Source organism: Panicum virgatum, chromosome 4K, assembly GCF_016808335.1.
Source record: "Panicum virgatum strain AP13 chromosome 4K, P.virgatum_v5, whole genome shotgun sequence".
Taxonomy (NCBI): Eukaryota; Viridiplantae; Streptophyta; class Magnoliopsida; order Poales; family Poaceae; genus Panicum; species Panicum virgatum.
The window spans coordinates 16,198,991-16,225,916 of record NC_053139.1 but is presented as its reverse complement, the minus strand read 5'-3'; the positions used below and the strand labels follow the sequence as shown (position 1 = coordinate 16,225,916).

The 26,926-nt window shown below is 44.0% G+C and overlaps 2 protein-coding genes and 1 long non-coding RNA gene across 3 annotated transcripts; 1 reads left to right on the top strand and 2 right to left on the bottom strand.

Annotated features, from left to right (window-relative positions):
- Positions 1-11,341: 11,341 nt before the first annotated feature.
- Positions 11,342-11,656, top strand: LOC120701965 (artemin-like). The gene has a single exon (XM_039985753.1). It carries the CDS (start codon positions 11,342-11,344, stop codon positions 11,654-11,656), a length of 315 nt encoding a protein of 104 aa, XP_039841687.1.
- Positions 11,657-12,969: 1,313 nt separating this feature from the next.
- On the bottom strand, positions 12,970-14,828 carry LOC120703310. Its single transcript, XR_005686876.1, has 3 exons — positions 14,348-14,828; positions 13,863-13,953; positions 12,970-13,601 (listed from the first exon to the last, which is right to left on the bottom strand). It is a non-coding gene; the product is annotated as an uncharacterized LOC120703310 (long non-coding RNA).
- Positions 14,829-23,141: 8,313 nt separating this feature from the next.
- On the bottom strand, positions 23,142-26,669 carry LOC120703309 (protein FAR1-RELATED SEQUENCE 5-like). Its single transcript, XM_039987327.1, has 2 exons — positions 24,948-26,669; positions 23,142-24,697 (listed from the first exon to the last, which is right to left on the bottom strand). The coding sequence occupies exons 1-2, from the start codon at positions 25,447-25,449 to the stop codon at positions 24,453-24,455; spliced, it is 747 nt and encodes a 248-aa protein (XP_039843261.1). The 5' UTR covers positions 25,450-26,669; the 3' UTR covers positions 23,142-24,452.
- Between the last annotated feature and the right edge of the window lie 257 nt (positions 26,670-26,926).

Genomic DNA, 26,926 nt, shown 5'->3' with positions numbered 1-26,926 from the left:
AAGAAGAAAAAAATGTTGGGAAAATTTTAAAATTATGAGAAAATTGTTGTTTTAATTTTAATTTTTAATCACATCCTGAAATTTAAAAATTTCAGGGTGTGACAGAACTACCCCCCTTAAAAGGAATCTCATCCCGAGCTTCACAAGGCTAGCAAGAGACAAAGATTCAGGTGGGTAGCATCTAACACATATTAACTTTCTTCCCAATCATTCGTTCTTACAATTTCTCTTCAAACATGCTTCTTTAGTCCCCACAACTCACATCAGACACTTCGTGGATACCCAGTCTAATTCCTCCTCGTACTATCCGTTCTTTCCTTAGCTTCGTTGGCCTATCGGTTGAAGAAATTCCTTTGTACCTTGGTAAAGTGATTTGAATAGAGCTGGATTGCCTCTCTCTGGCTTGGGTGTCTTGTATCACCTCTCAAGTTCTCTTACACATCCTATAACCTTCAAGTAAAATGATGAAGATAAGTCAACCATAATTTTTAGATCTTTCCAAACATCCTCAGGCATGCGCCGCATCATGCTTTTGTTGCGTTAGTATCTTGGCGACTTGATGTGACATGAGATTTGAGAATTGGGGGGTGACGGCATCCTCATCTGGCTGAGGTATCCTGATCATTTGCCCTAGCAAGGGGTCAACTGATGACGTCTGACTAGATGCAGGGCTATTAGAACTTCGGCCCGGGGGTTGATCATCATCCTCTTTTTCACAACAACTGGCAAGGTGTCCGCCTTCTCCACACTTGAGGCAATATAATCCAAGATCACGGGATCTAGTCTTCTTATGCTTTGTTGGACATCTATTGGCATAGTGCCCTTCTTCACCACATTCAAAACACACTCTTTTAGCATACCCATTCTGGCTACCTTGCTTTGTTGGAAATCTATTAGCATAGTGGCCTCTTTCACCACATCTAAAGCACATTATTCTTTTAATACGTCCATCTCGACCTTTTTTTCTGCTCCACCTCAACTCTTGGTGGAACGGCTTGTGCATCAAGATTAGAGTTGTCACATGGAGGTTGAACAACTTTAGGCTGCGGTTGGTTGGCACTGGGTTGAACACTTCTATCTGCCAATGGTTGTGGTATCTCTACCTTCTCTTGGCTTGCTTTACTTATTTGTTTCTTAGGCTGCTTACTTCTTTTAGGCTGAAATTCTTTGAAAGAGATACTCCAATCCTCGAGGTTTATAGTCTGAGTACTGTCTTCATCTTGGGCAACTCCTAGGACTAGATCTTGGGGTAGATAACTTCTGATTGATATCTGACTGGTAACATTGTCTTGCTTCCGCTGTCATTAAGCTATCTTCATGGAGACACAGACGACCATAACGCTCACAACACTGACATGTTCCTGGGCTCTTAATATCTTTATATTGTCTCTCCATTTCTGGCTCTAGTGTTTCATGACTTCTCTTATTGCCTTGGCGATTCCATGCTTCGGCGACTTGCCTCTTCACTGGTACAGTGGGGACTTCTGCCTTGGTCATCCTCATGTTATATGGGGATGATGTATTGGACTGTAACTTCCCTTGTAAGACTTGAGCTTGCATAGCTAATAGCTTCTCTTTATCAAATGGTGGCAGAATTATTGGGGTCCGATGGTTATCACTGCTGATAGGGTTATGGTTCCTCGGGAATGAGGCTTGCTCTGTAGCATACTGTTGGATATTGACCATGGTTGGAGCTATGATTGGAGCCATTACTTGTAGTCCTTGAGTTTGTGCTGGATTGTTGAGGTCACCTTTACTGGCTCTATCTTCTCGATTTCTGTTGGGACTCGCCACCTAGTCGGGTGGTAGAGGTAAGGTCAGTAGAGAGAATAATAATAAATGATAAAGAGATAAAGATCAAGGTAAAGTCCATGATATCATCTTCACCAACTCTTGGTGATCGTGATTTCTAAATAAATCAAGGTGGAGAGGAGGATGTCATGAGGGTAAGCAAAAAGGAAAAAAGTATTTTTAGCTTCAGCTTCTTTCGTGTGTTGACCATTGCAGATGCTTGGAGGTTTCTACTATTGCTGTCAGTGTTGCCATGAACTTTCTTCTTGACATCCTTTAAAGGATTAGGTAGAAAGATGGAGGATAACAAGGAGGGGGAGGTGTAAAAGAAGAACCCATCTAGACAACTAATGTCATTATAGGTAGAAGACCCACAATACACCAACAATCATTACAAAGAAGTGAATCAGACAAGGTCATAAAGACAAACATCATCATGCAAACACCGAATTCCACCAGTCAACACAGTCAACGAACGATGCTAAACGTTGTTAATAGGGCTTCAAGGGGTACTCCTAAGTATGGTTATATCTTCCAACTTCGTCGTTGATGACACGTGCCTCCTTCAACTTGTCCAGCATTGACTCCACCGTCGTGATTGTAGTGGTAGTGAGAGTGTCATAACCTTGCTCAGGCTTGATTCTTTCTTGGTGCTCTAAATCCTTCATCCAACTTGAGCAAGAATGTGGGTAAATGGTACAATTTTCAATTGCTTCAACTTGACTCCTCATGATGAACTAGTAGCTCCATTCTTCAGATGCCTTGGATAGGCATTGGGATATGTGGCATGGATCATCTAATTATTTTTAAATTATAAAAGATACATTGGAATCAAAAGTCAAGGGATAAATCCAAAGTAGCATTTATTTGGAAGAAAAGGAAAGGCACAATGGAGAAAATTGGATATAATAAAAATAAAGAAAAGAGAATATAGGTACACAAGGGTAATTTAAGAATCCAATGAGTAATTTCACCCGCACATCAAAAAGGAGGGAATTTGGATGAAATTGGAAAATCATTCATTCAAGGAGATGTAATCATTCATCCATGGAGATGTATGATCAAAGATCAAGAAGTGATCCCGAAGAGATAAATAAATAGACAAGGGTTGAGAGTGTCGAAAAACAAAAAGGGTAATTGACCAAAGGTCAAGTATCAATTTTTAAAAAATTATCAAGGAGAGAGTAGGTCCATATACAAAGATTTTGATTTTACATTTTCAAATAAGAATGTGCAAATAAAAAGAGGGTCAGTTGAGAAAGGTGAGTTGTCAAGGAGATTTGAGAAAAGAAATAGTTAAGGAGTGAGAATATTCATCAAATAGGTCAAGGATAAAGTTGGAATTATTTTTGTAACAAAATATACCTTAGCAAGCGACCATTGCTATCTAGACTTTCATCTTACAGTCGATACAGCTCTGATATCACTTCTGTCACACCCGGTTTCTGAAAGAAACCGAATGCATCTCTATATGTATGCGGATCAAGTTCCATACATATAGTGAAAACATAAGTGAATAATCATTAATAATATCACGAAAAGAATAAATTAAAACAATTATAGATTATCAGAGTTATACAGCTTATCCTGGAAACGAAGGCTTCAAACTTCACCAGCAGTCGTCTGGTGGTTGCGTACGCCTAGAACTCAGCAACATCTTCAATAAACTTTATGCACCTTCTTCTTCTGACCAGCAGTAAGTAAGGGTGAGAACACTTATGGTTGGCACTCAGCAAGGCCACAAGAAATAACCAGAATATGATTTAAATCCATCTTTAAGTTATATTAATCATGTGAGGGTCCAAGCCGCTCTTAACCGTGAGCACGGCTGATATATAAGTTTTACACCCTGTAGAAGTTCTACACTTTCACCACAATTCGTGTAAAAGTTCCGAAGAACTTTGTACCCAACCACGCATGTGCTGATCAGGTACAATACCACACTTTCGAGCTGTGATTGCATAGGGATACTACGAGGCCTTTACAAAGATTCCCTAACATGTAACAACTTGCTAAGGTTTCAAGTCAAAGCGGTCATAACCCTCCCTAATGAGGCAGTACCTTAGCAAAGGACCATAATAAAATTAAACCCTCTAGAGGACCGAGCTATACCCCTTCGATGCATCCCCTCTTGCCCTTTCGGTATGATTGTCACAAGCTAGAGTCTCTAATTAATCAGCCAAGACCAGAGCCATATAGTATTGTGGTTGTACTATTTTCTTGGATGGTTCTCCATGTTCCAATTAATAAATAAGACTCTTACAAATAAGCATAGATAGACGAATGGTTAGGGTCACTTGCCTTTTTCCAACGAAAAGCTACTCTTACTGCTCTTGCTCACTTGGAGAACTTGATCTTCAAGCTTCGAACAGCGATCCTTCTACTCGAAGCAATCATCAGGCAACCATACAAAGCAAACAACAAGTACAACTAAAAACAATACACCAAAACAAAAGAAAGGCTTTTAAAAGAGCATACTAAAGGATAGGGCTCGCTACTACGGTTACGAGAGCGCAAGAAATGCGAAAAACAGAGCTACGGTTGAAAAGAGACGGTTATCGGAAGGTTTATATTATTGAACAAAAGACCTATGAGCTTCATTTATTTTAATTAGAAAATCACATGTTAAAGATATTTTAAAAGTAAATATCTTTGGTTGTAAATAACTCATATTATGTTTTTATTTGCAAAATCAAACTAGAACTTAGTCCAATTTTATTTAATTATCTATGTTCAATTTACTAATTAAACAATTAATTAGAAAGAAACTTGTGAAAACATCTAATCGCACAACTTTATATGATTCATGTTGTACTAACGAATTAAATTACAAACACATTTGGGTTGATACTAATCAAGTTAACATAAATTATGAAAACCAGAGTAAACATCTAATTAGCTTTTAATTAGAAAAAATAGCTAGATGAGAGATTATTAATCAAATTAAATCTATATTTAATTTTAAAACAAGAACTATGGTACAACAACGTTGCAACACGATAACTTAAGCTAAAACAAAGTTAACGCAACAAGAATGGATCGAAACAGATCTAAAATGTGGAAACTATGGTAGAAACAAGGCTGCAGGGATCTAACCATGGCTAACTATAGACTTCAGGGGCTAAAACGAAAGAAAACGGACTGTTTTGTAAATATGTTTGAACTGCAGCGGACTGTGGCTTGATTCCCACAAAACGGAGGGGCTTCTTTGCTAAACGTCCTAGGGTTGACCAGTGGCTTGTTTGACACGGGTTAGATCCGATCTGGATCGTCGGATCCAGATCCGACGGCTGAGAACGGATCGGCGGAGCGGATGGCGACGCTGCGTCGCCGGTGGCCACTTCGCGGCGGCGGACGGCGGCAAGTTCGTCGGTGTTGGCCAAAAACGGCCATCCGTGCTTGGTTTTGGCTCTGGTTTGGACGGGGAGATAGTGCACGCGACGGCAAATGCGACTATGGGATCCGGGAGGCGAGTTGGAGATTGGAAAGGGGTGCGCGGCAGTGAGAGCTCGGTAGGGTTTTGAGGCCGTTGGATCTGCCCTTTATAGGGTGAGGAGGCGGCCTCGGCATGCAGGGCCAGGAGCGCGCGGGGAGACGTGTCGCGGCCGGACTCACCCAAGTCCCGCACGGCCACGAGAGGGAGGGGACGGCCCGATAGGTGGCGCCCGCCTGTTGGGGGCAGAGAGGGAAAGGGAAGGGCAGTTGGGCCAGCAAAACAAAAACGGGCCGGTTAGGCTGGGTTTTGGGCCTAGGGGAGAAGAAAAAGAAAGGGAGAGGTAGTGGGCTGGGCTAGAATGAGGAGAGGAAAAGAATAAGAGTTTTGTATTTAAGCTCAAACAAATTCAATTCAAAGCTTTGAATTCAAGGAATTCAAATTCAAATTGAAACTCAAACAAATAAACAATGAAATGCGACATGAATGCAACACAGAGAACAACCTTATTTAGTTTATAAAGAAAACAACCAATATATATTTTCTTTTATATTAAGTTCCCTATGAAGAAGAAAAAAATATTGGGAAATTTTTAAAATTAAGAGAAAATTGTTGTTTTAATTTTAATTTTTAATCACATCCTGAAATTCAAAAATTTCAAGGCGTGACACCTTAGCTCCAATGAAAGCAGTACATAATTGGAGTCTTGGAGAACCCTCGAAGATCATGTGTGTGTGTGTCTATATATATATATATATATATATATATATATATATATATATATATATATATATATATATATATATACCTATGTGCTATACTACACCCTAGGTGTAGAATAGCATTCTACACTCAGCAGCTAATGCATCCAACCGGCCAACCAACCCACCTAGCCGCCCTCCCTCCGCCAGACCCATCCAAACCCGACCGGCCCAATTTAGCCCACCCCCGCTCCAATTACATCCTCGTCTCGTCTCCCCTCCGACCCACCCCACCTGGATCCAAATCACAAATCGCCGCGGCGACGCGAGCGGCGGAAGAGCAGCAGCCCCGAGCAGTCGAGCAGGAGGGAGTGCGGCGGCCTTGAGCGGCGAAAGCACGGTGGCCCCATGGGCGCAGCGGCTGCGGCGGCGTCGAGCATCATGGCACGGAGGCAGCTAGCGGGCGCGGAGGCTGCGGCGTCGTCGAGCAGCATGGCACGAAGGTTGCGAGCGGCGGGGCGCGGAGGCGGCTCATCAGCATCCTCGAGCGGCCGGGGTGCAGCGCCGGCAATGGAGAGCGACGGCCGCAGGCTGCGTGATGAGCGCGGTCATCCCGCGCCACGCCCCTTCCTGTGCATGACCCCCGACGAGGAGGTGCTGGCATGGAGCAGGATGCGTGAGGCTGCGTGCCGGCAGCTTGGATATCCGCATCCAGATGCACGCCACGGACTGGATTTTGCAAGGTGTGTTCCCATCCAATGTTTAGTTGGTTACTGAACATTTAGCTTGGATCGGCGTTGGGCAGGATGCACATTTTGTCAGCAATTACCGAATGTTTTGATGCTCTAAACCGCACTGAAAGTTGGCTAGTTCAGCCATTAGTTTTTTAATTTATTAGGATTTTAGTATGCGTAATTTGTTAGTTTCTGAGATAGTCAGTACTTTTTTTTTGGGATTGCCTAGTGCTGATGATCTAGACCGAGTAGTTAGTCTAGTAGTTCAGGAGTTATTACCGAACTACTGGATCAAACAACGAAATACTAGACCACCGAACTATATAAGATTGAATAGAGCTCCGTAACTACTGCAACTAAAAAAATACTGAGCTCGTCTAATTTTATATTCAGTAACTCAAATTAACATAATTTTAAAAGACTAATTACTAAACCATCTATAGTGGATACTGATCTGGATGGCCGAATGTTGATGCTCTAAATTTAGTTTTTAGGCTAGTAGTTTTGTAAGGATTTAGTATCAGTAATTTGTTAGGTTTAGTAGTTAGTCCAGTATTTTTTTTATTACTGAGCATTGATGATTTGAACCGAGTAGTTAGTCTAGTAGTTCTATATAGTATTTTTAGTTCAGTAATTTGTTATTTCAAGCACAATTGTTCTTTTTTCGTTAGGTTTAGTGGTTAGACTAGTATTTTTTTTGATTCATGAGCACTGGTGGTCCGAACCGAGTAGGTAGTTTAGTAGTTCAGTAATGAAATACTAGACTATCGAACTACATGAGTTTGAAATAGAGCTCAGTAACTAAAATTACTGCAACAAAACAAACTATTGAGCTCAATCATCTCATGAATCATCTAGAGCCAGATACTCAACATAGATTTGAATAGGCTAATTACTGAATCATTTGCACAATTTTTGACCAATAAATATGTTCTAGGTTTTCTCGGGGTATATTGGAAATGGAGACACGTTGATCCCATCAATCTAGTCGTTAAGCAAACAACGAACTGAACCCCAATTCTAGGATTTAGTATCAGTAATTTTTTAGGTTTCGTAAACAGACCAGTATTATTTTTTATTACCGTGCATGGTGACAAAGAACTAAACCCAAATTCTGCCGGATATGGGATCATCGTACCGCCCTCGCTGTATGTCTCCAGTAATCCAGTAATACTTACACATATCAATAATCCCTCGATACCTTAGGTGTATCAGTAATTTGTTAGGTTTTGAGATAGCCCAGTATTTTTCTTTTTGTTATTTTTGGATGCTTGACGATAAAGAACTAAACCCTAATTCTTTCGTATATGGGATCATCCTAGGGCCCTCGCTTACGATATGTCTCCATTAATCCAGTAATACTTACAAATGCCCCTCAATACTTTGTGTATTTTCAGTAATTCTCTATGACCCAGTAATACATTGTAGCATTTTTTTAAGTTATTCTCGCTGTGTTTTTTCTCAACGGTCTTATTCAAAGTTTTTACTGGTGGCAGGTTCATATGGGCATAGCACCCCCTTTTCCTGACTCATGGCCTCATGCATACGACAATGATAGTACGGAACTTCACAAGGGAGAGGATTCCAAGTGAAGAGAAAGATGATCCATGTGTTTTTTTGGACTTTTTTGTGTTTTGGAGGCTGTGTGAGATGTACCTTCCAGATGTTTAGTATTTTTTTGCTATCAACAATGGTGTACCTTCCAAATGTTCAGTTTTTTTCATACAGTATTATTATTAGGATTACAAGTAGGTTGCATTTTCTTCAAGTAATTTTTCATACAGGTTTTCTCCCTTTAGGACTCGTCGCCTCATCCACACGACAGTCATAATACTGAACTTTACATGGGAGAGGGTTCCAACTGATGAGAAAGATGCTTCATGTATTTTTTTGTAGACTTTCGGTTTTTGGTGGGTGCATGAGACAGACAATCACGACTAATATGTGCACATTTGTGTAGTCACTCGCACACCCAACTATATGTATACACTTGGATTTAGTAATCCAGAGAACCAGCTATTCATTATTACGTACTTTTTTCCAGCAATTCGTTGTGACTCATATGTGTGCACAATGTACATGCTTGGATTCGGTAATAGGGAGATCAAATTATTCTATATTTTCTTTTGGGTACATTTCTGGATTTAAGTATTCTCTTTGTGTACATGTCTGGATTTAGTAATTAGGGAGATTCAATATTTTTCTTTTGTGTACATGTCTGGATTCAATAATCAGGAGATTCATTATTTTTTTGTGTACATGTTTGGATTTAGTAATCAGGAGAACCAAATTTTCGGAATTTTTATACACAGAACCATTCAGGCTGTTTTTTTGTTCGCAACCAATTCCTGTGTTTGGATTTAGAAATAGAGACTCAGTAATAAAAATTTTAGTAGACCTGTGTTTGGATTTAGAAATAGAGACTCAGTAATGCACATTCAGTAATCCTGGTTTTTGCATGATCATCTTCTGAGTTGTCATCCAGTAATAGGGAGATCAAATTTTCAGAATTTTTTTTATATGCAGATCGGCTAGTTTTTCCGTTCACAATTAGTTTCTGTGTCTGGATTTAGAAATAGAGGCTCAGTAATAAATATTTTTCAGCAGACACATTGATTCAGTAATCCAGGAATGCACTTCAGTAATCCTGTTTTTTCGTAAGATCATCTTCTGAGTTGTTACCCTCCATCCGTACTCAAAGGAAATCGACCAGCTTATTTAGTTTTTTATGCAATTTGTACTAATTTCTCCTGCTATTCAGTATTATGTACATCTAATAATTTTTTCACGAATTCAACACCGTCTTATATCATAGTACATCATTTTTTTCATTCAACAAAGGTGTGCCAAGAGATATATACACCCGCAGGTGCTGAATCCGGGCTGGGGGAAGGCCGCGGAGCTGCGCCTGATAGCAATGCAGAAACCGGGGACGCCATCACGCGCCTACTAACAAGGCTGATTGCTGGCCTCAATTGATTCATTGCAGTATCACTGCCTTTCATATCGAAGCAGAGTGCTACAAAGAAAAGGAAAAAACAATGCAAGATCACTACATTGCAGTCATATTTCACACCCCCCCCCCCCAACAAGAATACTGAACTATTGGATTGAAATTACTGACAAAAAAAATACTAGTACTACTAAACTACTGAACGACCTGAGATTGAATAGAGCTCCTAAATACTAGTACTACTAAAAATATTAGACTACTGATCTTCATGAGATCCGAATAGATCTCCTGATACTCCTAGAAAATTATTAAAAGTAAAAAAAAATATTGAACTAGTAATTTTTATATCTGGTAACTCAATATAGCTTGAATAGGACAATTACTGAACCATCTATTCTACCTTTTGTTCAAGACTAAACGTGATCATCTAGTATATCTGGTAATACTAGATGACCGAACAAAATGAGATTGAACAGAGCTCACAGCTCAGTAACAAAAAAACCTACTAAAACTAAAAACTATTGAGCTCGTGAGTACTCCATAACATAGTTTGAATAGGCTAATTACTGAACCATAAAAAGCCAGATACTGATCTCCAAGGCTAAGAACAAAAACTAAAAATCATGCCATAAATTACTAAACTCAATTGCAGCAAAATACACGGAGAGAAGTTATAACAGGAGGAGTAGTAGCTCATTGACTGAGATAAGAAATCAAGTTCTTCAGTAATTTTTCGATTTTCAGTGCAAGGTTTCAGTAATTTTTTCATCCCCAATCTCGCTACGGTACATCTCCAGGCACGGGGCACTCGGCGCCGCTCACCGCAACAAGACCGTGCGGCCGCCTCCGCGTCGCAGCACCCCCGCACGCAGCCTCCGCAGCCTGCCTGCACCCCGCGTGGGCTGGCGCCCGGCCCGTCCGGCAGCCTCCCCAGCGTCGCAGCACCCCAGCAGCGGCACCACCGCCCGCCTGCGCCGGCCCGTGCGGCCGCACTCCCCTACGTCGCAGCATCCCTGCAAGCGAGGCCACCGCGGCGGCTCCCCATGCCGCCACCGCTCCCTGCGAGGCCACGCGCGCCGCTCCTTGCGAGGCCGCGCCGCTGGTCCCCCGTGCAGGCCGCCCAGCCTCTCCCTGCGCGCCTCCTGCTCGTGCCGCAGCTCGCGGCTCGCGCTCGCTTCCATTTCCGCCCCCGACGCCGATAGCGCCGCGCCACAGCCTCCCCTCCCCCCCAGTCCGCGCGCCGCCAATCCGGAATGGCCTCGCACTCGCCGCTCGCGCGCTCCGCGCGCTCGCGGCTCGTGCTCGCGGAACAAAGAAGCTGGACAGGTGGGGATGGGTCGGGTGGAGGGGTGGGCCGGATTGGTTTGGGTTAGCTGGTTGGGTTGGCTAGGTGTAGAATCTCATTCTACACCAAGGGTGTAGAATAGCGCTACCGTGTGTATATATATATATGTTGCGACTATTCGGAGCCTAAGGCTATCTCCAACAAGACAACCCAAACCTAAAAATAGGCCGTGCATAGTATTTTGCGTACCAAAATCACCCTCCAACAGAAGAAGCAAACAGAGCACGCATTTTGCGTCCGCCGCGAACCGCGACGCAAAAATACGCCGCCACTCTCCACCCGACGCATTTTTCTGCCCGAGCTCTCCAACCGGCGAGCTCCTCCCTGTGCAAGCTGGGCAAGCCGGCGGCCCAAGCTCTCCACCGGCGGCGGCCCTCCTCCGGCATGAGCTCCCCTAGCAGCAGCCCCGCCACTTGCACCGCCGCGGTGCCCGCCGAGGCAGCGGCCGGCAGCCTGTCGAGCGCCACCGAGAAGCAGACATCGAGCGCGGCGCCACCGCCTGCGCCAGGGCCGGCCCCGCAGTGGCTGCGGCCGCGCGGGCACAGGCCTAGCGTAGCAGCCCCGCCGCCGCCGGCTCGTCCTTCTGCGGTGCCCCGCCGCCGAGGACCTGCGCGGGCCTCCGCCGCAGCCCCGCGCTGGCTCCAAGCGGCGCAGCCGCTCCCCTTCCGCTGCCTCGACGCGGCCCGAGGCGACGGCTGAGAGGCGGTCGAGCTCCTCCATGACCGGGTCGGGGCCGAGCTCCTCCATGGCTGGCACTGCCAGGCGAGCCCGCGGACAACGGCATGGCGATGACCGGCCACAGCGAGGAGCAGCCGCCGCGGCGTGGCACGGCCGGCACTGCCAGGCCGCCCGCAGACGACAACGGCAAGGTGGGCCCATGGACAATGACGATGGCGGCGGTGAGACATCTGCTCGGCTGGGATCTGAGCTCTCCTTTTGGGTCCGCTGTTGGAAGCGGAAGGTTTGGGTGGTGACTTTTTTTTCTGTGTGTGACCCAAACGAATGAATACTTCTCGCATTTAGGTATCCACTGTTGGAGACAATCTAAGGCTTCCAATAGCAAGTGGAAGCCTGGACGACCAGAGCCAGCCCCCGGCGCCCCCAGCTCGCGCACCAGCCCCTGTCCCGCGCTGGTTTTTCAAGCAGGCAGGTGCGCATGCTTGCCCACGGGGCCTCGCCAGCAGCAGGACGTGGTATAGGAGAGAGAGAAAAAGATGACAACGCATGCATATGCATGCAAGTATTTTTGTGTCTTTTTTCCGCAATAACTTTTCACTCGGATATCCGATTCGCAAATGGTTTTGACCACTAGATTACTGGCATTTTTTTGCATCATATGAGATTCATTTTGAATACTTTTTTTGAAAAAATTTGAAATTTGAATCTAGACATCATAGATACTCATAGTTATAGTCATAGAAACATCTATCCTAGAACATGGCATAGAAACATATACGTGCAGTCATAGAACCAATTTTGAATCTAGTTGGCTCATAGAAATACAGGTCATAGAAGGCAACGATACATGTCATAGAAGATAACGATACAGGTTCTAATGGAGTACCAAAAATGAAATGTGATCATAAAGAACCATCCTATTTCTGTTCATAAATAAACCTATTCTAATCTACTGCAACCGACCGGACAAAAGAACCATGCAACAATAGCAGAGCTAGGCCTAGAAATACATTCCCAATCCCTACATCCTGTGTAGAAAGGGTTTTGTATTGGCATAGAAATCTCATGAGTCGATGAATATAATCTCATGAGTCATAGAAACCCAATGTACATGTCATAGAAAATACTAGTTGAATCTATACACGATTAAATGCAACAGTAATAGTCATAGAAACCTACTATCATAGAAAATGCCACTATGCATCCCTGTGGGGAAAAAAGGAGGAATTTTGAACTCCAAGCGGGGATGGGGAACCAGATGCTCGTCGCGAATCTGCCGCTGCCCCGTCCCCCGGGGGGAGGGGCAGGGTGGCGGATCTCGCGCTCCATGACCATGACGCTGGCATAGAATCAGTTACACCATGCATAGAACCATTTACACAGAATCATAGAACACTGGAACACATCCGCGTAGAAAATTTATACCACGCATAGAATCATTTACAGAGAATCATAGAAACAAAAACACAAGAACACATCCGCGCAGTTGTGGAAGTCGTGGTCTGACAGATCCTTGTCAACAACACACCTCGCAATTAAAAAATGCATAAAATTAAGTGAGTGCAGTCATAGAAATATGAGAAAACATAACAAAATAAATACATGATTGCAATCACATACATCTAAGCGACTACATGAAGCAACAAAAAGGTATAAAAACCAGTGAGGGAATTCATAGAAACATAGGATACAAGTTAGTATCTATGTTCAGACGCTCAAGATATATAGTATCTATGCATAAAAAGCAGTGACAAAAATCATAGAAGCATGGGCTCAAGCAACAAATGATGTCGCGTTGAAGCGGCTTCAACATCAAAAATATAAGTTTTATGCCAAAAAAACCCAGCTCTTAATGTATTGATCTGACCAGGGCATAAAAGTAGCCAACTTACCACCATCCCAACATTTGAATATGTGTGGAGAATTATATACTAATGTAGAGATCTTTGTATGATGGCATATAAACCTGTAATGTCAGGCATATAAACCTGTAAGGTCAGGCATATAAACATGCATCTGATCAGATATGATACTCCTATGGTGCACAGAAAATGCATAAAAATAAAGGAAAAATAGGAGATGCTCGGCAATTGTCATATGCAAAACCAAATAAACAGCAGCAAGAACAAAGGTGGAAATGGATACTTTTATGCTTAGGAACACAGGCATCTACCAAGTAAAGATTTTATTTTTGTGTGTGTGTAAGCTTCGGGATGGACGGACGGACCTGCTTGAGGTTGCAGAAGCCGTCGTAGACGGCGAGCACCGACGAGAGTGAATCCGCGGCCCTGCTCCGCTCATCCAGGCCCATGAGCAATCTTGGAAAAAGGCGAACGGAAAAAAAGGGGTTAATTTCACATCACGAACGCCGAATCCGGAACAAAACAAAAGAAAGTTTCCAACTTTGTTCGTCGAACCAATCGCGGCAACGAATGAACGGGACTCAACAATCCAAGCAAGCATTCCCAGGAACAGAAACGCTCGCATCGGTTTCCATCCGAAGGGGGAGGAAGGAACAAAGGGGGGGGGGGGGGGGGGGGTCACCTAAATCAGAGAAGGTGACTACCGCCCGATTTGCATGATCTAACCATACCTTGATCGAGCAAAAAATTGCACATATATTGGCACCAATTCCAGATCGGGGGATTGCGGAAAAAATTAGAAGCGCATACGTGTGGTGCAAAATTAGAAGCGCATACGTGTGGTGCTTACCAGAGTATCGTGCATAGTCTCGGCGGCGTGTACGCAGGAAGCGAGGGAACGGAGGAGGCCAACGCGATTGCCAACGGGGCACGCTCTAGGATGCCGCGGCCTCCGGGGCAGGATGAAGGGGTGGGCAGAACCGCGCGCGCCCGAACCCCCACGCCCGCCGCTTACACGCAAGCCTATTCCGCCCGCTGGCGCAGCGTTCCGCCGCCGCCGGCAGGGGTCAGCCGTGCTCCAACCACAGGGTGGCGCCTAGCCGAGATCCCGTTCGAGCCCGCTGATGGGGGCGCCTAGGATCCCGCCACCGCTGCCGCTTGCGGGCACGGGAGTGCTGCTCGTGAGGGAGCGCCGCCTAGGGGGATCCCGCCGCCACCGCCACGCCGCCACCGCCGCGCCGCCTGGGATCCCGCGCTGCCTGGAGGGCCCGCGTCGCCTGGGATCTCGCCGCCGCCGCCGCGTTGCCAGGGAGGGTTGGGTTTGTGTGGACTGGGCCTGGGGGTCCCGTCACGTGGGAGGGGGAGCGGGGGGTAACTGACCTTGCTGGTGGGCCGTGGGCCTCACGGGTGGGTTGGTCGGGTCGGGTCCGGAGGATGGTGGGTGGGCTGGTCGGTTCGGGGGCTGGGGCTTCCAATTGTTACACGAAGTCCTAGACTCCTAATGGAAAAAGTTAAGGAACGACTGGTTGCGCCTTGCGGCGAGCGCGCGACCGCCCAGCCCAGCAGGCCGCATCCAAACCGGCCCATCAACTCGCCCCGACATCCCCTCGCCCCATTCCAAATCCGGATCCAGGGTTGTTTCCTCATCCCGCATCACCCTGCTCCTACGGGCAAACCGCCGCCGCTCCGCGCGGAGGTGCTGCTGGCGGAGGTTGGCGGACCGGCGGGAGGACCCGACGGGGGTTTGCAGAGGCCCCTGCTCGGGTGGATCTCGAGCGGGGAGCAACGGCGGAGGCGGCTACGAGGAGTAGCGGCAGAGGCGGCATGGCGGGAACATCCGCCAGCGGCGCTGGAGAGGAGGCCCCGCCGGGAGGTGCTGGCCGTGGCGGCACCGGCGGCTTGCGTCAAGGGAGGAAGGCGCTTGCGATGCGGGGTCCCAGGCCGACTACCTCCTCCACCTCCGCGGACCCAGGATCCGATGACGACGCAGCGAATGAAGTCGCGGGTCGCCCGCGAACAAGGGCGTCGAGTCGTGGGGGAGGCGCCAACTCCCTGATGAGGGCAGCGCCCGGCACGGCACCACTTCCCCCTGCTGGGAAATCACGGTGACTACTGTCTATTCTCCAATTTTTTCTGCCTAGTTGTTTTGTTTATGGCAATTTTGTATCAAATTGCGTGGCAACTTTGTATCATTTTTGTGTTTTTTTGGTTCAAGGAAAACATATAGCACCATAAGACACCAAGAGGTTGTCGGAGTAGGTTCCAGTAGACAAGCAAAATCGAAATATTTTACTGGAGCCAAAATTGATTGTTTAGTATTCATTAGAGGCCATAGTAGCAGAGTAGCTGGAGGTTGAGGCATAATAGCAACCACAGTTGCAGGGCAGTTAGAAGGGTTCTTGAATGCGGAGCTATAGGTCTGCCCATTTCCTTGAACAGCATAAGATGCAACACTACAGTGAATGGGGTGTCTTGGTTGCGGACAGAGGCCCTGGCTGTGTGCCTGCAGCAACTGTGGCTACTGCTGCTGGAATTATGATCAGCCTCTGAAAGCAAAATCGTGTTTCTTTGGCCATAAAACGAATGGGCGACTTCATGATGCTTCTGCTGCCGCGAAAATTGAAATCATGATTTTACTGAAAATTGATATGATGCTTCGTGATGCTAGCTTTCTGAGGTTGTTTAGTGTTCGTTAGAAATTGAAATCATATTTTTACTGGAGCCAAAATTGATTGTTTAGTATTCATTAGAAATTGGAAATCCATAAATATCGGCTATGGTTTTCAGTGGATGAGCATTCATTGTGTGATCATTGGAATCATATTTTTGTTGCATCAGCAGCGATTCTAGCAGCAATATTGGATGACATAGACCTAGACATTTATCATATTGACCCGATTTTTGCCATAGCCCTACTCTATATGATTCTTGTGAGTAGTCCCAGTTGTAATGCTATCTTAAATAAATTATTTTTGCTTAGTTCTATGATCACGTAGCAACTTGATTTTTGTTTCCAGCAACTTATTCATTCCCTATGCAGCAACTTATTCTGTTTATTATGGGGGGTTATTATTCAACTGGGGGTTATTATTTTCAGAGGATGATTTGTTGACACTAGGACCCACTGAACTCTGTTTTTTTTTCTCTGAACCCACGTAGCAACTTGATTTCTTTTCCAGCAACTTATTCATCCCTTTCGCAGCAACTTATTCTGTTTATCATGGGGGTTATTATTTTGTCTGACACATTTTCTTTATGCACTTTTTTTATAGCATGGCCCAGAAACACAATATTGAAGCTACTAATACAGCCCCGTCTCCAAAGCCAACAGCTAGGGCTACTTCTAGAGCAGACAAGGGTACTTCTAGAGGCAGTGTAGTGAATGATGAAACGACAGAAGTTGATGAAGGAAGAAAGCATGCAGAGCAGGTATCATTCAGAGCAGAAAAACTATGTTGCATGAATCCTTTTTTTCTTATGGCTAACTTGTAGTATGTCCGCTCTAGCAGCTTATACATGAATTATGTGGTAGCTTGTATGAATCCTTTTTTAAGCAGTTTGAATTCATGAATTGTGTGCAAACTCATTAAATGCTTCATTTCTTCTTTTAGGATATAAGGAAAAAAGGATCAGCGAAAAGACTGAGCAAGATCAATGAAAATCTCAAGGGTAATCAGAAACAACGAATTGCAAGTGTTGGGTTTGAGGGACTGCTTGAAATCAAGTGCAACATTGTTCCTGAGAAGTTGTCAACTTGGCTAGTTAACAATTTCGACATCAACAAGTCCAAGTTGGTGATCCCATACAAGGGGACAATAAAGGTGGACGATAAAGCTGTTAAACGAGTGCTCGGGTTACCAATGGGCCCGAACTCTGTCGTTTATGAAAAGAAGAGTTATTCTGATACATTCACTGAGTTCTATCAAGTTTTCGGCCATGAGAATGATCATAAGGCACCATCATTTGTAGAAGTTGAAAAATGGTTGTTTGGTGAGGGAAATAATTCAATAGATGACAAATGGTTGAAGGTTTGGCTAATGTTTGCAATTAGCACCTTCTTGTGCCCAACATCAAGCCCAAGGTTGTGTGTGAGGGCTTTCCATTCCATATCAATCACCGAAGAGATTAAAGGATACAACTGGTGCAAACTAGTAGTGGACAGACTCGTTAAAGGAATTGCAAAGTTTAAGTCTGGGAAGCGAAAGTTTGTGTCTGGGTGCCTCTTCTTCCTCAACGTATGGACTCTAGACTTGTAGCACCTTGTCTTTTTCATTTTTCAATCTCCATTTTTCTTTTTTCTCAAGACCTGACTATCCTTTTTTTTGGTGTTCAATATGCTCTTTTTTGTGCATGTAGATATTGTATCTAGATTCACTTGATGTTGGTGACATCATTAACAACGACTTGGAAGTAAGAGCCGCTGCGTGGACGGGACAACTCGTCTCCAAAGTCTGCCTCAAGGATAAGCTCTCCGAGACTCAGTTCGGCAAACTACAAGTAAGATTCATGCACGAATATCTTTTTCCCTCCAATTTTCTGCATGTGTGGGAATTAGTAACTTTGTAAATATCTTGTATGTGTAAGTAGCAAGTTATACATGTGTTGGATACATATGTACAGAGTCACAGAGTTATACATGCAAAGTTATATACTGCCTTTATAAACCAGTAACCCTTTTTTATTCACTCATGCACACTTTTTCTCCTTTTTTTGTACAGCTAAAGCCAGAACATTTAAGAACAACGATGATTCCACCAGAAAGGATCCAACAATTCATCGATTCAAACATGCCGGAATTGGCCATTGTTGTATGTTTCTGCCCTCCATCCTTTTTTTTCTATCATCACGCATCATTTTTCTCCCGCATTTCTCTCATATAGTCCAACCATCTTATGTGTTTCGTTGCTGCCTTATGTTTTTGCAATTTTTTTCTTTTTTGCAGAATCGGGAGGTTCTCAAAAGTGCACTGAGCGAGTTCAGCATTGCAATCAATCAAGCTTTTGTCAACCTTACACAAAAGTTGTGCCAAGGGGTACAACAGCAAGAAGCACATGCAGAAGGAGGTCAAACAGGCCCCAGTACCTCTAAAGGTACCCGGGAGGTTAGGAGTAAAAGGAAGAATGACATTCTGGAAGAATCACTCGGTGAGATTAGAAGTGATGAAGAAGACTCCAGCAGCGATGAAGATTATGCCAACTTTGACTCTTGCGACACAGAGGGGGACGAAGATGATGAGAACAACGATGGATTTGGAGATGATATCAATTCATCACAAATTGACCCAAGAGCTACTGAGAACGAAGGTAATGACTAACAGCATCGCATATGCTTCTTATAGTTTTGTTTTTCTAACAGAAACATTTCTTTTTCTTTGATAGTGCAAAGCAAGAAGAAGGTTAGATTTGAAGATGTAGATAATGCAAACAAGCAAGATGATGACATAGAGTACAAGTCAATGAAAGGCAATCAAGGTAAATTTGTTGACATGATATGTTGGATCAAAACTTATATATTGGTAGCAAGATCAATGGAAATCTCAAGGGTTCTTTATTATTTTATCTTCGCAGGATCTGCCTCTGAAGCCTCATGTAAAGATGAGGCTGCTAATAAACAAAGGAATAAAGATGACAACAATGATGGCGGTTCAAATGATGGGGCCAACGACCGAAAGAAGACCAACAAAGCCGAACCAGTCAGCAAACAATCAGGTATGCAACTTGTATTGAAGGCCTCCAACAACTTGTATTGGTTCAGTAGCATATTCTCTTTTTGGAGACAACAGAAACTTATGTTTTATGTTTTTTTAAGTATCTGCTGAACCATCATCACAAAAAGATCAGTCTGGTGATAAATCTAAAGGTGCGTCATCCAAGGATGATGATAAAGGTGCAAAGGACGACGTTAAAGCAGCAAAGGATGATGACAAAGCATCAAAGGATGATGTTAGCATCAGAGATGATGGAAAGCAAGGTAAACATACGTTTTTTATCAGTCCAGCAGCAATTTTTGTATCAGTAATTTTTTTGGTTGAACCAGCAACTTGGATTGAGTTATTTAGCAACTTATGATTTTGCTTAGCAACAACTTATGTTTCAATCAGTAGCAACTTATATTTGACCACAGCATTTATTTTTTTTGACAGATTTTGATGAAGCACCATCACCTAAAGATGAGGCTGGTGACAATTATCAAGGCACACAATGCAGTACGCAATCGGGCACACAATCCAGCTCTGAGTTTAGCGGATTGTCACCAGCAAATCGGTACGGGCTTCCGGGAGGTATGACACTACTGGACTTAATGGCTACACCACCCGATAGGAAGCCTTTGATCTTTGAACCACCTGAGTTCCTCGATGTGCCGCTCGTGCCCAATGAAAAGGAAGTCTTCCATGATATTGTTGAAAAGGAATTTAAAGGGGCGAAGGACACGGTCACAATGTCCGATGAGATGGATTCTGAACCGAAAGAGCAAGCAAAAAAGTTTGAGGCCAAGCTTCTGGAAGATTTGTTGCAACCCCTGCCTGTGGACAATCTTCCGGAAGAAGTGCCCAAACCCAAGAGAACAAAGAGAAAGGCGGAGCGGTCAGATGTAGTGTCAAGGAAAAAGCTTGCTAGCACAAGAGGGAGAGGCTTGCCACCGGTGGTGCCCAAATCCAATACTGCAAAGGAGCAAGATGAGGGAAAGGTAGAGCCGCTTCCTGGTGTAGCAGCGACCAAAGTGTATGCGAGGAAGTTTCCAGAAAAATCAGATACCATCCCAAAACAAGCTGAGGTAACAACTCACGCATGCAAATGTGCCCCCATCACATTTTTGTTTGCAAACCAGCAACTTATGCTAATCCGTTTTTTTGTCTTCATTACATAGACTGCAACCCAAACACTTGGTGATGGGCGCACGGAAGCTATGCATAAAGCAGCAGTAGAAAAGTTAATAGCAACCCATGTTTTTTTTCTTCTCATTTTTTTTCAATCCGATATACAGCATGCAAGTGTTAATTTTTTGTGCACGTGTATGTGTTCCGATAGAAGCGTGTCGACAACTTGAAGGACATCAAAGGTTTCAAGGATACACCCGATGCTCCAAGCTTCTCACTGGGATTTATAGACGATGAGGATTCTCAAGAAATGGACAAGAGTCAACTTGCAACAGAAGATGAACTGTACAACATTATATGCAGACACACCAGGCATGAAGAGGGGTATGGCAATATACCTTGATCTTATCCCCCCATCTTTTTTTTCCGCCATCAGTCATGGAGAAAACCTTTTCTTATTTGGCAGCAAAATATTCTTTGAATCCAAAGAGATAACACTTACAGCACATGAGGTAGCAGTGGGCATGGTTATGGGGAGATCGCTAGGCACCAACGCCATGCATCTCGGGACTTACGTGCTGTCACAGGGCCCTAGAAAGAAGAGGACAAAGATAATGTTCCCATGGGTGTCGGTAATATCATTTTTCCCCCTTTGACGCCTCTGACATCTTTGTGTATCTTATCGTTTTGAAAGTATGCCCCCATGTGCATATCTGAGCATTTTTTGCCATATACTTTTTTTTTGCTACAGATCCAAATGATGATAGGGCCCATGAACAGCAACATTGTCAAGAACGCTTTTGAGTTTCGTGATTCAAACTATGAAATGGTAAAACCACATTTTTCTTTTTCTTGAAAATTTTGTGCTGTCTGCCTAGTAACCTAGTTTGCAAAATTGTGTTGTATGATTATAGCAAATTTTAGCCCACAGAACCCATTGGTAATTGCAATATTACTAAGGAGTAGTTTTCCAATGTCTTTGTTTTCTGATTGCAAACATTAAGAGTAATGAGTAGTTTGTGGTTTGCAACATTCAGAGTTAGGTAGCTTTCTGATAGCAATATTCAAAGTTAGATATTTGTCGAGGTCACAGACTCACAGCATACTGCTTCAATTCCTGAACATTGCATATCACTTCCCATTCATAGCGCCATTTTTGTTTCCCATTATGTTTTTAACCGAATGCAGAACATAAATTGAATTAGATTAGCATGTTTGCGCAGTTCAGTAGCATTTTTTCCTTTTTTATTAGCAACTCGATTTTCTTTTCCAGCAACTTATTCATCCCCTTAGCAGCAACTTATTCGTCCCCTTAGCAGCAACTTATTTTCTGTTATCATGTGAGTTATTCAACTGATTTTTCTACAGATACTCTTTCCCGTACACCAAGAGAATATAGCGCAGCCGGGCGGCGATGGCCACTGGTTTGCATTTGCTGTAAATATTCCAGATAAGAAGTTTCAAACCATAGACTCTCTAAGAAACAGCGACAATGCAGAATTGAGATGGAAAGCCAATCAGGTGCGTGCAAAAGTGATTACCCTATGGAACAAGTACACATCTAAGGTTCAGGGGTGCAAGATTCCTACCATTTACAACTTCGAGACGCAGTTCATTGAGGGGTACAAGCAATTCGGGATGTAAGCACAAGTCATTCTTATCTTTTTATCCTAAACTGAATTCCAAACTGTAGATGTTTGTAACATTTTGTAAGTTATACATTATCTAACATTTGTCTCTCTTTTTTTATGCCCTCAATCTCAGACATGACTGCGGTCTGTTCACCCTCAAGGCTATAGAGCACTGGGATGGACACAACCTCCCAAATATGATGGAGTTTGATGAAATGAAGCCGAGGAAGCGAGTTCTTCATGAGTGGCTTCATAGCCCGGCCAACAAGCTAGAGAACAAGACTGAACTATTCTCAAAGGGAAAGGGAAAGATGACAAATCAGTAGGCTAGGAGCGGAGTGGGGAAGGGGAGGAGAGATGTGTGTATTTTTCACACAATGCATATACTCTGTATATAGATGCTCCCATTTTATTTTTAATTGATGCTCAGATATGCTCAGATATTCTGTAATATACTTGCGACCAGTTCAACGTACAACTTGTATGCAATTTGTGGCTAGTCCAACAGCAACTTGTGATTTAAACAATGATGCATGCACTCTGTATATAGATGTTCTCTGTCGTTTTAAACAATGCTCGGATATGCTGATCGTTTTTTTACCCCCCCCACTTTTCTATGTGAGAAGCAACTTATATAATATATGGAGGTATCCTTTGTAATCAGCAACTTATGTAATATATGGAGGTATTTATAGTGGCAACTTGTGACCAGCCCAACAGGCAACTTGTCTGAAGTCAAAACAGCAAATTGTGCACAGATTTTTTTTTGAAATATCAACTTCTGTACATCAGATCTGCACTTTTTTGTGTTTCTGTTAACTTAATTCAACATGCAAGCTGCAATTTTCCAATATTTTTTTTCATACGTCACCATACATAAAGTTTTATTAAAAGTATATTTATCCATATATATAGCAAGTTTGAAATATACAAAAGCATCAACTATTCATTATTATATCACCACACACAATGCTTTAATAAAATTATAAATCACTAATTGCAGTTTAATAAATTACAAGGAAGTGGAAAAAATGTTAGATGCATCCCCCTGCAACACATCTTGTTTTTTCACGCAGCAGCAACCTCATTTAGTGATTTATCCGAAAGTTCTTTTGTTTGCTTTCTTGCCGGCTTGGCGGGGCAAGTTGATGTAGTATGCTCTGTTGAACCACAATAGCCACACGGTGGTTTTTTCGGGGGGAAGCAACCCCAACCCTGTCTTGTATCTCTTTGACCTTGGACGCCCTTGCTTCTTTGTTATTGGTGGGTCCCCAATCTCAGCACCAGCAACATGCGAGCCTGGAAAGTCAAAACAATTTCAAGTTATTAAGAGTAATACACACAAGTTGCTAGAACAAGGAGTACAAGTTGCTAGGCTGAATGAGTAGAAGTTGCTAGGGGCAAGGAAGTATAAGTTGCTACGTTCAGTTAAGACAATATGCACTATTAGGCTGTTGTGACAGATTTGGATCCCCACCCCTCCGGTTGATGAGCTTGTTTTTTTGCGCGATTTGTTCTGCGGCCTTGGCGCAGTGGGTTGTTCAATATCAACTTGTTCACATTCCAGCCCCGGAAGAACACTTGACGCTCTCCTTTTCCCCAAAGCAACAAGCTTAGATTGTAGGGCACCCACTTGTTTTGAGACTATGCCATACCCCTCATCATCAGCCATAAAAGGTCTCACAATCTTATTAAAGTTTGTGCACATCCTGCTGTAACGTATAACATGCTTCCCGTGGTCTGTAATCTGGGCTTCTTGAAGAGGCTCGTTAGCGGCAACTTCCACCCCACTATCAACCACTGGCTCAACTGACCATCGAGGGAGAATGTACCGATCAGGCACCTCGCGGGCTGCAAGGGCATCAAAAACCTTCAATATGTGGCAGCAAAGCACTCCATCTCTCTCAAACTTGCAACAAGTGCAGCTATATAAGCCCTCCACCCTGGACGACGTGACCCTGAATGTCCGTGTCCCATACAACAGATCGGGGCAACGCCTGTACGGAACATCTATCAAGTCATCCCCTTCAACACGAACAACATAGTAGCTCGAACTTAGCTGCAGCTCGTGTTGAAACACATTGAACAACCTCCTTGTATACGCTTTCTTCATCTGATGCTCCATAGGGTGCCCCGTCAAGTAGCGTGGGACCTTCGTGGCTGTGGCCGCCTCTTGCAAATCTTGGTTCCTGAAAATCCTTTGTTGTATCTTCTTATATTGCTGCACAAAATTGAGTATCGAGTTCTTTGGGTTGACATAGCGCTTCAGGACAACATTGAAGCCTTCACTCCGTGCTGTTGTTTGGAGGAAGGGGAAGAAACAATGCATGAAATACACAGGGATCCAACAATGTCTCATGTCATACAAATGTTGGAACCTCTCATCATTGTTGAGCTCATATTTATCCAGAAAAGCCTGCCACTTCTGCTCAAACTCTGCCAGCGTGAAGCTATTGTCAATACAATCCTTGAAGTCATCCGCCAACTCTTGCTTACCATCCCCCTTGCTATCCAAGAAATGTCTTCCTAGCATTTTCCATAATGTGCCAACGGCAATTCCTATGAACTGAATTGACAAATACCTCTGCGATAGCAACCTTCATCGCAATATCTTGATCAGTTATTATATTTGCAGGATCCCTGCTGCCCATTGCTTTCTTGAATTCAGTAAACAGCCAGACAAAACCCTCAGTCTTCTCATTCCTCAGAAAGCCGCAACCCAGCTGGATTGTTATGCCATTCATGTTAATCCCTGTTAAGACAACACAAATTATTAGTATTTTTTTCATAGCTGAAGGCTAACAACTGGTGCAGAATAAAGATGGCAACTTATGTGCAACTAGTGTGTCAACTTGCTCTTTCTCAAAGTAGCAAATTGTTCAAAGAGTATACAGCATTATAGTCAGTGTGATAACCAGTATTTTTTCTGGACTCCAATAAATAACAATCAATGAAAACCATCAATGGGCAAACTAGCATTTTTTTTTGCTGGACATACATACCTATGAAAGGAGCACATGGCATGTTGTAGGCATTGGTCAAATAAGTAGTGTCAAAGGACAAACAATCACTATACAGCTCATAAGTTCTCCTTGCTGCACCATCCACCCAAAACAGATTCTCAACCCTGTCAAACTCATCAAGAGTGTAACTATAATAGAATTCCGGATCTTCATTCTTCAATTCTTCAAAGTACTCAAGCGTCGCCTTCACATCTTTACCTCTATATTCAGCGCAGTACTCAACACGCAAATTTTTAGCATCACCTTCGGTGTATGGACAGTTTTCAATACCTCCATATAACTCAGCCATTATCTGGTAAGCACGAGTTGTCGTGATGCAGCATCCATGGAGCAACTTGATGAACTCTTTCTCTTCAGCTGGTATGTCTCTGTGGGACTTCAAGTATTTTGTGAGCGAGAATTTTCTTAAGCGCTCATGGTTGTGCTCCCTTTCAAAGTTCACAACCTCCCAGTGTCCATGGGATGTCTTCCTCACAATCATGCGAGCTGGGCAGTGCGTCCTATCTACATAATCCCTGCGCCTTTGCCTCACAATCTTTTTCTCAGTTATTGGCCCATCATCAGCAACCTTCTCTTTTTTATTGACCCCAGCCTTCTAGCAAACATAGATATACTTTGTCTTTTCATTGGCCTTCTTCGACTCACGGGATGTGTCGATCCTTATAGAGAAACCTGTATGATGGGCATAGGAATTGTAATAGTCTTTGGCAGCATCAGAAATATTAAAAGACATGCCTACAAAAGGTTCCTACGGAGTGGATAAAACCTCAACATCATCCTCAACATCAACTCCATCTGCGGTTGTCTCAGCCGTGGGAACTGTCACACCACCAGATTCAGCTGGGAGCACCTTTGATGCTAAGTTGCCAGTTCAGGAGGAGCTGAGTTGCTTGACAGATGAAGGGTTTCATTGGATATTACAGGGAGAGTCAAGTTGCTGCTGGACACATGTGCACCTGCACCACCTGCAACACACATCAGTGGGAAAGCTGCACCAGAAACTTGCTACAACTCAAGATCTGAAGGGGCTGCAAGGAAATCATGCTCTTGTAGTGGTGCAGAATTTAGATAAAAAACCCCACTACAAGTCATATTGCACCTAAATAACACAAATATTAAGTATAAGTTGTCATGCAAGGAAACTCATAATGTATATAGGAAGGCACACAAATACTAATTAGCACAATACAAGTTTCTTTTTGTAGCCACAAAAAAATGAACACAAATTGCCATACAAAAAACTCAAAATGTAGATAAGCTGCAGTCTGAGGAAACACAAGTTATCACAAAAAAATGAACACAAGTTGCCATCTCTGGACCGCAATCCATAAACCTATATGTTCAGAAGAGTCTTGTAAGGGGGCACCTATCCTGTTGATCTATTAGACGAAATTAAGTCCTAATAGTTTATTTACTGATCATTAGTCAAGAGGCACCATCCAAAACTGCTAGCAACTTGTGTGAATTGCAACAAATTTGCACTAATATATAGATGGACATAAAAAATTATCTACAATTTGAAGATCATAGGGAAGATTTGCGCAGATTTAGGAGGATTAGATTGAGTAGATGAGAAGGAAAGAGCACGAAAAAAAGTTGCAAACCTGCAAGGAAGGAGTTGCGGATCGGGGAGGGAGGACACAAGTCGCGATGGTCCAGCTGCGGCCGCAGCTGCCCTCCCGTGCCTGTCGGCGAGATGCGGCGATGGGGGCTGGCGAGGGTCCAGCTGCGGCCGCGGCTGCCCTCCCGTGCGTGTCGGCGAGATGCGGCGATGGGGGGTGGCGAGGGTCTTGCTGCGGCCGCGGCTGCCCTCCCGTGCGTGTCGGCGAGATGCGGCGATGGGGGCTGGATGGATGGATGCGAGATGCGGCGAGTCGCGGTGGATGGGCGATGGGGGGATGCGGCGCGCCGCGGCTGCTGCGGGTGCCTCCCTCCTTCCAGCGCGCGGGCCTGATATT